Source organism: Monopterus albus, unplaced genomic scaffold (assembly GCF_001952655.1).
Source record: "Monopterus albus unplaced genomic scaffold, M_albus_1.0 scaffold231.1, whole genome shotgun sequence".
Lineage (NCBI taxonomy): Eukaryota > Metazoa > Chordata > Actinopteri > Synbranchiformes > Synbranchidae > Monopterus > Monopterus albus.
In genome coordinates, this window is record NW_018128111.1 from 585,696 (window position 1) to 597,084 (window position 11,389).

The 11,389-nt window shown below is 43.7% G+C and overlaps 1 protein-coding gene across 2 annotated transcripts in view; it reads left to right on the forward strand.

The window, feature by feature from the left end:
* epsti1 (epithelial stromal interaction 1) overlaps positions 1-10,710 on the forward strand; it is a 13,165-nt gene extending 2,455 nt beyond the window's left edge. The window contains exons 6-11 of one of the 2 annotated variants that reach the window (XM_020620012.1): positions 1,640-1,713; positions 2,956-3,040; positions 7,333-7,394; positions 7,782-7,882; positions 7,935-8,036; positions 10,394-10,710. In XM_020620012.1, the coding sequence (XP_020475668.1) occupies positions 1,640-1,713; positions 2,956-3,040; positions 7,333-7,394; positions 7,782-7,882; positions 7,935-8,036; positions 10,394-10,533 (564 nt within the window). In that variant the 3' untranslated portion in view covers positions 10,534-10,710. Of the gene's footprint in view, positions 1-1,639; positions 1,714-2,955; positions 3,041-7,332; positions 7,395-7,781; positions 7,883-7,922; positions 8,037-10,393 lie in introns of both variants that reach the window. The other variant, XM_020620013.1, reaches the window with a different exon arrangement.
* Positions 10,711-11,389: the final 679 nt, after the last annotated feature.

Below are 11,389 nucleotides of genomic sequence, written 5' to 3' on the forward strand. Positions count from 1 at the left end.
GAGCGGTATCTGAATTCTGGTGTAACAGTCAAACAGTCCACAAAGGGGCAAACAAAGCAAGCACATTGTAGACAACTCACCAAAACACAAACACAAAAACTATCTGCAGCAGTTTGCAAGTCCATGACCGCCCACAATGCCCAGCACCACAAAGGCACATACAGTAAAATATTAAAAATGAACAGAAGCCATAACACCTACCTTTAATGTGTTTGAACAGTAAAAACAACTCCCCATACACTGCAGTCCAGTACAACACCATCACCAGAGCGCTGGTGTTCTTAGGATGGCTGAGGCTGCAGTGGGCCTGAGAGCTCAGTGCACTGCAGAGAAAGAAAACACATTGAAACACACAAAACACAATGAAGAAAACACATTCATCAACATTACAACACTTGCACAAACCAAAGGCAAACACACGATGTAAATACAGACATGTGATTGATGTTACCAGGGGAACAATACAGAAAGCTTGTGCAGTGAACTTTCTGGTTTCACCATTTCCCTGCACGGCATTCGCTTTTCTTCCCTCACTGAGGAACAATATCATGTTCTACCTCTAGATGTCAGTAGAGACAAGCTGCAGCACGTCGCTGTCGCTGTGAGCAGTCCTATTCACTCAAATTGCCTGATTAATGCTCTCATGTGGTTCCAGAGATGGCTCCTCATTCTGTTCTCAGACATGTTCCACTGCACATCTGGCCCCAGCTCTAACGGTGGTTAATGGACTGCTACAGGCTGATATATGCTGAAGAACAAAGCAGTATTCCACAGACGTTCTCCTGTTGCGCCATGACCTCTGTGAAGCCATAGGAATGTGCTGGTAATCCAGCAAGTAAACAGAAACATCTTAGTCTATAGATGTGACCAGAGATGGGCAAACGCAGTCCAGCTTGACCCACTTTGGTCTGGGACAGGTCAGGATGCAGGTGCAGACTAATCCCAGGTGCTGGCATACTACAGCTCATTGCTGCTGCTGAACTCAGCCGCCCTCTGTGTCTGGTGGGGCAGAGATGTCCTAGTGTAAGCATGTCCTGTAGCAGTGCACATGTTCAAGCTGCACACCTCACAGGTGGCACAGTGCTATTTCAAAATGCAAACACAATTCAGGTGTGTTTTCAGGTGTCAGCCAGTAAATACATCTACTAAAAATATCACATACATTCTAAAAATACAGTAGATGATTTTTAAGAGACGATTGACACACCACAGCAAACACTGTATAACTTTAATTGTTATAGGTGATGCAGATGTTTGTACACGAATACTGTAAAATAACGTGTTTTTGTCTGTTCTGGACTTTTTTGATACATTTGATTATCTTAAAATTGATTGGTTTATACTTGAATACATTTGGGCTTGTGATTCTGAGTCATGTTTTCCATGTCAGACAAGCAAAGTAGCATTGCTAATAATGTCATTATCTGTAGTTACATTGCGTCAGAGTACTTTATTCTACAGGAGCTACTGCAGCCCATACCTACCATCCTGTCTTGTGTATATGTTGAACACCTAACTGGCCATGCAGGTCTATCAAAGTAGTCACTGCAACATTATAGCACCCCCTGAAAAACACTGAGCTTATATGGTGGGTGAATACCGTGCACGTGGTGTGACTGCTGACTGTGATGCATTGCAGGCAGAGCAACTGGAGGAGAAGAACCGACAGGCAGAGCAGAGGAGGAGGGAGCAGCTGAAGTTCGATCACTTCAGGTCAGCCCTGGATCAAGTTCACTTGGGTCTCATCACTGTCTCTGTGCGGTGTTGTCTTGCTGTTGCATGCTGTGTTGTTTTGCTCTTCAGTACATTTTAGTCTTTGATGTAGCCTCAGATGACACAATATCCAGACCTTGACAAAGGAAGTACCCAGTGTCTGATCCTCTGCTGACCTGTAATTGCCAGTAGAGTTTTACTGAGCTGCATTTTCTCTTGGCAGAAAAAGAAAAACAGTATATCAGTTGTAAATGTCTGGGAAAGCATGGAGACGGGCAACATGAGGTTCACCTCGGTTCGCCCCCATTTGCAGGCTTGTAAAACAAAGGATTTCCTGGAAAGACATCACTGAAGCGGTTTGTGCTCTGCCATAAATTTGGGTGGAGACAGTCAACATGGTCACAATGACGGTGCTAACATACCGATGGTCCGCAGGTATAAAGTCTACCATGTTCACTGTCTACAGTGTTAGGATGCTCACAGTACTAACTGGCACAAAATACAAAGCTGAAGTTGACTGGAATGTCATTAGGTTTGCACATAGTTGGTCAAAAACCAAAAGGAATCACAGGAGCTGCTACAGTTCCTCCTGAATTTCATAGCAGTCCATCAAGTTGTTGAGATATTTTAGACTGTCAAACCATGTTAAGCACTTTGGTCAGCTCTGGCTGTGTTAAATGTGCTATATAAATAAAGGTGATGATGATGATGATGATGATGTCACCTCCTTAACCCTGGATATGTCACCTGACATAGTTTCTCAGAGGTGTCCGGGCTCCTCGACAGCCACAGAGGACATATATAACTGCCTCTTTGAAACAGCCAGGGTGTCTAGTGCACAACACTGTCACACCACATTCTCTAACAGTGCATTGTGACTTTAAATCAATTTCCCTGACATTATTTAAACATACATGGGAAATCTGAGGGAAATTGTTTGTCAAGTAGAATCTCTGGCTTCCATACAAGTTAAACACAACAGGAGCTGGCAGACCAGTCTCTGAACCTGAAGAAACAATGAAGACATTAAATACAGGGCTGAGAAGATGAGATGCTTGTGAAGGGGAAGGGCAGCGTCAGAGAGGGACGAACAAATTTGATCAGTCTTTGGGACTGTCAGCTTCCCAAACTTGTGGTGTGTGTGAGTAAACAAATACTTCCTCGGTTCATGTGTTTCTGTGCTTCTCCTTTTTGAAGTGTGGAGCTACAGGACAGAGGATGTAATGTGTGTTTCTATCACAGGACAAATGAGGGTTTTCTGCAGAGGACTGAGAGGAGAGCCCCAGGCCCAGTGGCTTCCAGCAGTGCCACGCACACGTCATCCAGGGTGAGCCAGCGGTGTCAGTGTTATCATACATGTAGCAACCTGAACCGTGTTATTTGTCATTCATACTGCTGCATTATTGAATAAGCTACATATAAACTGAGTTTAAAACAAACACAGATGGACAGAACTTCTCCCCTTTGGCCCATGAATTGATCAGTGAAGCTGTAAGTTCACCTGTAGGTCTACGTTTCAGAGTGAGTTACTCGGTTAAAGATTCAATCTGGTCCAGAAGAAAAGTTTCATTAACACCATCTCTAACTAGGCTTTACATTACTCTAGCCCAGGAAACCAGTTCTTAGTGCTTCACTGTTCAGTTGTAGTTCAGTTTCAGGAAGCTCCAACTTCAGTCAACCTGGAGGGTTGGAGGTCGTCAGATCCAGAACATGAAATTCAGATTTCAGTCTCCACTCAATCATTTTCCAGCTTTGTATTTGTTTTCCCTCATCAGATTAAATGTTCAGAATTCATTTCCCCTCTCGACTGAAGTGCCAGGCTTCGATACTTGAATTGCAGGGCTGTTCAGGTGTGCATCAAGGTGCCCCGATCCAGCTCTTCTTCGATAGATTTTTTGTAACTTTTATCTTTTGCATAGGTGTAAACAAATTAAATGCACCACACTCATCAGTGTGCACCAGAATGTGTGTAGACATGGGACGTTTCAGAATGCACATGCTTCCTCAATGGCTCCTGGGGTTTTAATAATAATAATCACCTTTATTTGGCCAAGTATGTTCCACACACAAGGAAAGTGTTGCCAGTACAGAACCGAGGCAGCCGTCTGCGGCGCCAACTCACACCGATGGCAACTTGGGGGTTCAGAGTCTTGCCCAAGGACACTTTGACATGTAGACCACAGGCACCGAGATTCGAACCTTCGAACCTCCGGTTGGAAAACAACTGCTCTACCCACTGAATCACAGTCGCCCCACGTTCAGCGTTGAGTCTCATATCTGTGGCTGTCAGGGGCTGAAGCTCTGTGGTAACTCACACCGGTAGATCTGCCTTTGAGAGCTGTTTTCTGAGTAAATACTGCTGGGTGCAGCATATTCATTGTCCGGGGCTGCGCTGGTGTTAAACAGTATTCCCAGGCCTGATCAATCTGCACTTATCTCCTGGGCCACACAGCAGTGCAGGAGGCTCATGGCTGAGTAAAAGGAAGTGTAAATACACAGAGGAAACAACCACAGCCTTTTCCTCTTTGTCCTCTCCCTTGTCTTTTCATGTTGTCTGTCTTTCACCCTCCTTTGTCTTTTCTCAGCCTTTCTTCCTCTTTGATGGTTTGGTTTTGCATGGAGGGAGCGAGTGGAAGTGTAGCAGAGTTGAAGGGACTTCCCACAGTTTGCACTGAGCAGAGACATACTGTAGACACAACACAATTGTGAGAGTTCTGCAGAGTGGAGTGGAAGAACCTGTGCTGGTGAAAGTACCTGGAAGAAGCCCAAGCTCCTCAGTAGCCAGACACACGCCTTGTCAGTCAAAGGAGGCAGCGGTCTGCCCTCACTGTGAATAACTTTCCTCTTAATCAACACTGTTTTGTAGGTAGTTGTTGCCATAAATCTAAAAATCACTATGCCTTGAAAAGGTCACACCTATCGATATCTCTGTAAACATTTATTAAAGAGTGTCGACAGCATGTGTCGTAAAGTCAGACACAGTGCTAATAGTGTCTGTGCTCCTCCACCCAGACTGTCAGTGATGTTACACCAGAGGAAGAGAGAGAGCAGGAAACAGCCTGAGGACACACTGTGTTTCCCTTACTGTATTCTACTGTGAGAGTATTACTGTATGTGCTGACTGACAACACTTAAAACTGCTCTCACAGCTTCCTCAGGACAGAGGAAATGGTTTCATCTGGGGCTTTTCGCATTGTTCTGTGCTGCTTCTCTCTCACAGACCTGATGCAAGTCTTCCACCAGACAAGTCGGTGGTGAGAGAAAGAGAGAGAGAGAGAGAGACCTTGGGTCACATTATGCTGTTGGAAGAAACAGAACACAGTCAGTTACAGTAAGAAAGAAGTTTTATGGTGGGACACAGTAACACACAGACAGGATAAATGGATGATAGAGTTCACCCGATGATACCAGGGTTACAGACAGCAATACAGACTTGTGTCTTCCTGCCTTCCCACCTCATTACATCTTGCCTTGCTCTGTCTCCTCTTGTCTCCAGTGCTCACCTCTTCTGTCCTCTCATCTCATTTTCCCCTCCTCTCACCTCATCTCCTCTTCTATCTTCTGTCTCATCACTTTGTTTGTGCTCTTTCCTTTCCTTTATATTCCTTTCTTCCCTCTGAACATTTTTCCTCTCCTTTCCTTCCTCTCCTCTGCAGACTCTCCCAGGCTGCACCTCTCTCAGATAGACGTCACAGATTAGGAGATGAAAGCTTGTGGTTTCAGAGTAGCAAAAGTCAAACGTCTTGATGTGGTTCTGACCGGGATCTTGGAGTATGTTGTTCTTTCAGGAACGGCTCCATAAAACAGATTGATCTCTCCTTCATATCCTCCATTTGTGGGTGTGTGTGTGTGTGTGTGCTGTGTATACATGAGTGATGTGTGTGAGTGGGGGATTTTATGCTGAGCTTTGATGGGAGCATAGTGCAGCACCTCCATGACCCACCCACTCTCCTGGGACAGTGAGAATGGAGGGTATTGCAAGGTGAAGATGGATGAAAAACCTTTTCAGTGAGTGATACTGGAGTTGTCTCATCTCAGCTACAGACTGAACAACAACTCTGTAAATACAGGAAGCCTCAGAACTTGTTATTGCACAAGACAGGAAACAAACTCTGTGAACCTCTGCCTCCTTTGTCATCTAACGCTGCTGTTGCTGCTCACACACTTAACACATGCTCATGCTCAGGTGATCGTCTCAGCCAGCCAGTGATTTTCTACCTGTTTGCCTTGTGAAGCTCTTTGGTTGCAGAATGATGAGATGTGAGCCGCTGAGCTTGCATCTGTGCATTCATGCTGTTGCTTCCATCAGCAGTGAGATCAAATGCCAGTGTGCCGCCTTTTCTGGCAGCCATACGTACGTAAACCATAACAGAACCAGCACCATGTTTGACAACTGAGCTGTCAGTTGGGTCCCCTCCCGTCATTTTGCCTGTTTGACAACTGAGCTACAGTTGGGTCCCCTCCCGTCATTTTGCCTACATCCTTAGGAGCATTCTGGACTTGCTATGCGGTCGTAAAGGGGGTTTTCTCGCCGTCCACATGACTTCTTGGTCATCTGCCACTTCGTGTTTCCTGTGCACACCTGCTTATTAGAATGCACCCAGTTGGTGGTTTTGGCAAACCAGCTGACTTTGAGATTATTTTTAGATCAAAGACTCATCTTCTTCACTTTCATGGCCACCTTTTTACTCCTTGTGTTGTCAGACAGCTCCACCTCAGTCTCAATCAGCTCTGAACCATGTGTGAGCTTTTATGATAGACAGACCTTTACTGTCAGTGTTACAACAAAACATGTAGCAACTCCCCTGAAATCAATGAACTACAATAGCTTTTTTTTTTAAATTACAAGTACATTTGAAAATACAGATTTTATATTAAAATGATCAGTAGAACTCATTCAACCCAGAGACTTCTGATCACCTCCCCCATAGTCCACCAGCTACTTTGTGCAGGAAACCATGAAATAACACACGGTGTCCCATTACTTGTGAACTCTGGCAGTTTGGACAACATCTGTTAACTCCCACACAGCTCTGCTCTACATGTTCTGCATGTCCTTTTGCCACTTTGTCATCATACTCTGCATGTATATGCTTTTGCTGTGTGTAATATTTTAGTTTCCACTCTCAGATTAAATTAGAGACTGTATCATATTGAAGGTATCATCTGCAAATACCAGAAATCCATTGGTGGCCTCAAAGCTGCCTTGTTGATTTTTAAATGAACACAACAGAAATTATGTTTACAACCAGTGTTTCTGATGAAAACACATTGCCAACAAGAATCTATGTGAACAGTGCAAACTATGGAGTTGTGTGGAGTTGTTGTACAGCTGAACTGAAATTTGTTAGTAACCACTGTCAGTGTCAGTCATGTTAATGGATCAAGACAGTCAAAGTAAAGTCTATGTTTCCGTATCTACTGATCTGTAGACTGCACTTTCCATTTGAACTATGGTAAAGCTCTTTAATATGTATTTACAGGCCTCTACAGTTAATACTGATAAGATAGTATTTAAGCTCTTTTTCACTTCCCAAGAACAGACTGCTTTGTAAGCTACTGTGGCCTTCCACTTTGCGTGACCATACTCTGGTTTGTGTAATCTTCTCTACTTATCAGAGTGAGGCTGTGGAGAGTAAACAGGAGAGAAGTGTGAGAGATGTTGAGCTGGAGCGCCAGAGGTATGGATATTTATGTTACAGATTTCACAGTTTTATTTTAGATTTACCAGGTTCTGTTTCAGACTTTGTAATATAACAGCACATTTTTGTTAAAAAAGTGCACAAATACAACCGAGTGGAAATGAAGGAATGTTTGTGCTAAATAGAAACTGCACAGGCACACAGACTCAGCAAGATCAACTATTTGTTTTGTTCACCCTGAGCCTGGGTTTGTGAATGTTAAGTGGCTATGAGCATTTTCTGGACCGCACTATATTTCATTGGGTGTGGAAGTTTAAAAGAGCTGTCAAACACATCCCGCTCGCTGCCATTTGGAGCCTGCCAGCATGTACAGCTACAAACCGCAGTATTAGAACCTTTTTTTTTTGATTCACTGTACTTTGACAGGGTGAACTCAGCCTTTCTGGACAAACTCGAGGGTCGAGGCAGAGGAATGGAGACAGAGGCATTGAGGGAAGCTGTTTGGGAAGCAGAGGGTCCCTGTGTCCCTGCTAAAGACAGAGGCATTGAGGGAAGCTGTAGCAGAGGGTCCCTGTGTCCCTGCTAAAGGTTTTAGACAGCAGCCATCTACAACAACTGGACAACATCTCGCCCTCGCTCACCTGAAACTAGATCCAGATCACAGCTGGACAGAGGAAGCCGGTGAGCTGAGAACAGATGTGTGCTTATCCCTCTGTCTGCTCTTTCTCACGCCTTTTCTTTTGAGTCTGGCTTAACGTTGGTTAACCAAACCTAAATCAGAGATGTGACAGGAGGTGCCCACCTCATCCTTTCTGAGAGGACTGTGATTGTCTGTTTAGTCTGCGCTAAATCAAAGGCTTACATGCTTTAAAATGTAGGCAGAGAGTTATGTGTGGTACGCAGTGATGCTGTAGTTCCTGGCACTACGATCCTGCTGATACTTGTAGCGTGTAGGAAATGTGTGCGTCTATACAGTAAGTGTGAGTAACAACGTATTTTCCCAGTTTATGGACACAAGCCTTTACTTACTATTTACTGGGCAAGATATCAAACACATCTGAGCATGTGAGTCTGCAGACAGGACATGAAAGCCACCAACACACACCGAGGCCAACAGTCATGCCCTTCTGTAGTTGGCCTGGACTGACTCACTGAGTGGGACACCTGACGGGGTGCACACACCTCAGATATATCTGCCACTCACAACACAAGAAAAACAAACACATGTGCATTACTTACTACTGCTCCACGTGTGCAGGCTAGACTGTCTGTCTGTTATTTAATCAATAAATCGATTAGAAAGTAGTGACAAATGTTTGGATCTATAATTTCTCCGAGTGCAGTGTTTTATCTGAAAGTCAGAAAAGCTTGAAATCCTGATGCTGTGGTAGTTTTGTTAGAAAGTCACAAACAATTACTTGATTATCAGAATAGTTGCCTAGCTTCCTATCAATCCACTAATTGATTGATTGTTTCAGCTCCATGACCATATGAAGCGGATTTTCTCTTCCTTGTTGGTGTTAATATAAAATCCTGTGGTTCCTCATCAGGCACATTTAATCAGTCCTGGCCAGTCTCCCATTCAGGTTTTAGTCCCTCATGTTACTATACATGCAAATGAGTCCAGTCACATTGAGGGATGAACAGTTTGAAAAGAGAGCGCTCGGATTTGATCCGCACCAATTGAAGCTGAGAACGACCATGCTTGCAATATTTTTGTTTTACTCTATTATGTCCAAGTCATGAGTTAAATATTTTAAGATAAAGCTAATGTTCACATTTTCTTGTGATAAGGGGTTAATTCATCTAATTATCTTGAGAAAATAAAAGGCCAATATCTTGAGATCATGAGATAATTTATCATGAGAAAACGACTTTTGCTTACTGCGGTAAAGCCAGCGATCATTCATGTCTGTGGTCAAAGCAGCCACCTGTGAAACTGAAGTGCACTTGTGTACCAACCTTTACACTAACTGTTTGGAAATCAGTTGGTTTAGAGCTTGTAACCTGACTCCATCCATCCATTATTTATACCACCTACTCCTGAATAGGGTCACAGGGGGCTGGAGCCTATCCCATCTGACATTGGGCAAGAAGCAGGGTCCATCCTGGACATGTCGCCAGTCTGTCACAGGGCTACATGAAGACAAACAACCACACACACTCACTCCTACAGACAATTTAGAGTCACCAGTCAACCTAAGCTGCATGTGTTTGGACTGTGGGATGAAGTCAGAGTACCTGGAGAGAACCCACGCAGGGAGAACATGCAGACTCCGCACAGAAAGGCCCTGGGTCGGCCGGGGCTTGAACCCAGAAACGTCTTGCTGTGAGGTGACAGGGCCAACCACCCCTGACTCCCCTGTAACAGAAAAATATAGTCCCTGCCAGGAATTACGAACTAAAGTTGTTTTTATCTGCCCTAAGAGTTTCAAACTGAAGCCATTTCCAGACACAAATGTCCAAGATTACACATTAAGTATGCTTGTGTTTCTTTACTCCACAAACAAAAATCAGTTTTTGACCATATAAAGACTGTCATAAATAATACATGAGATGCTGTGGTGATTTTTTTCACACTTCCAGCATGCTGTAAACTATCCCCAAATATAAAGCCTTTATTTTCTTTTTTCTTGAGATAAATGAACCCGTCATCATGAGAAATGAGCTTTGTTATCTCGAGATGACAACATAAAAACACAACTGGAAGCATGGTCATTCTTGGCTTCCATACCAACTGGCATTGAGGTATCAGAACTGGTGAGTGGAGACAAAAGCTGAGGTTACGAGCATCCTCTGGCTTTTGTGCACAATTCTGCATGTCCAGATCCTACATCCTATATCAACATTAAGGTGTGTTGAACGTGTCATCCTGTTCTCTTGCTGCCTGCTTGGATTGGTGATGGCCAGGCTTCTCTATCCCTATGGCTTCGCAGAGCTACATTTGTGATTTCTTGTTCCTAGAACTGCACCAGTTTGTCACAGGGGGAACCAGTGGGAGTCTGATGTGAGATTTCTTTCTTTCCTGTGTTTCCCAGACTTAAAGCCTGACTGTGACTGGGCCCTGATGAGGCTGATGAGCAGCTTTCCAGACTACAACAAAGTCTTTCTAGAAGACATCCTTAACCAGTGCAATGGCGATTTTGAGCAGGCCTACACACTGCTCTGCTGCAGCTAAATTTGATCTATGTTTAATGGTGGACTGGTGTTTGACAGTTTAGGAGTCTGGCCAAAAGAAATTGTATAATTGCTGTTCAGGTGTTAAAGAATAGTTACATGCTGTTGTTAGGTATTTTTAGTCAGATAGAAATTGGATAGATACTTTATGTATTAGAAATGTTTAGTGGAGATAGGATGTCTAGTTAGACTGTTAAATGCTTAGGCATGCTTATGAGTTTCTACAGGATACATCTGGTCAAGGATAACTAGAGAGAAGAGTTGATGACTGTCAGCAGACAGGGTGTTTAATATTATTATTATGACGTGTATAACTGTAGCCTTAGCCATAATATGTTCTTATGTTTAAGTCACGACATGTTCTAGAGGTCGTGAGAATGTTTTTAGCTACACACTACTTAACCAACAGACACACACATTCACACATTGATTTGCTTCATGTTTTGACTACTGCTATGGCCAGCTGCAAAGCTGGTAACAGAGACGTCTCGGTTGACGTTTCTGTGTAGTATGGGGCTAGCCCAACCGAGGGGATATAATGTATAGGCCTGGTGGGTTCAGGGTTTTTCATCTTACATCTGCCTGCGTGCAGTTTGGAGGTGCAAGATATCTGAGCGTGTAATGTTAATTTTACCTGTTATCCTTTGAATAAATCAGCACTGTTTTGAAGTTACTTGGACTGTCTCGTCTCTCAGAGTTAGCAATGGTAAAAAGTACCGGGTACAACAGCTGTAGTGGTGGATAGCTGCATTAAATGGGCATCTACAGAGCTGTGTGTGCTTCTCATAGTCTGGTTTTGATTATGCTACTAAACTCTTGAGTGTTGGGTGTCTTGTCTCTGCATGCACTAGTGAGTC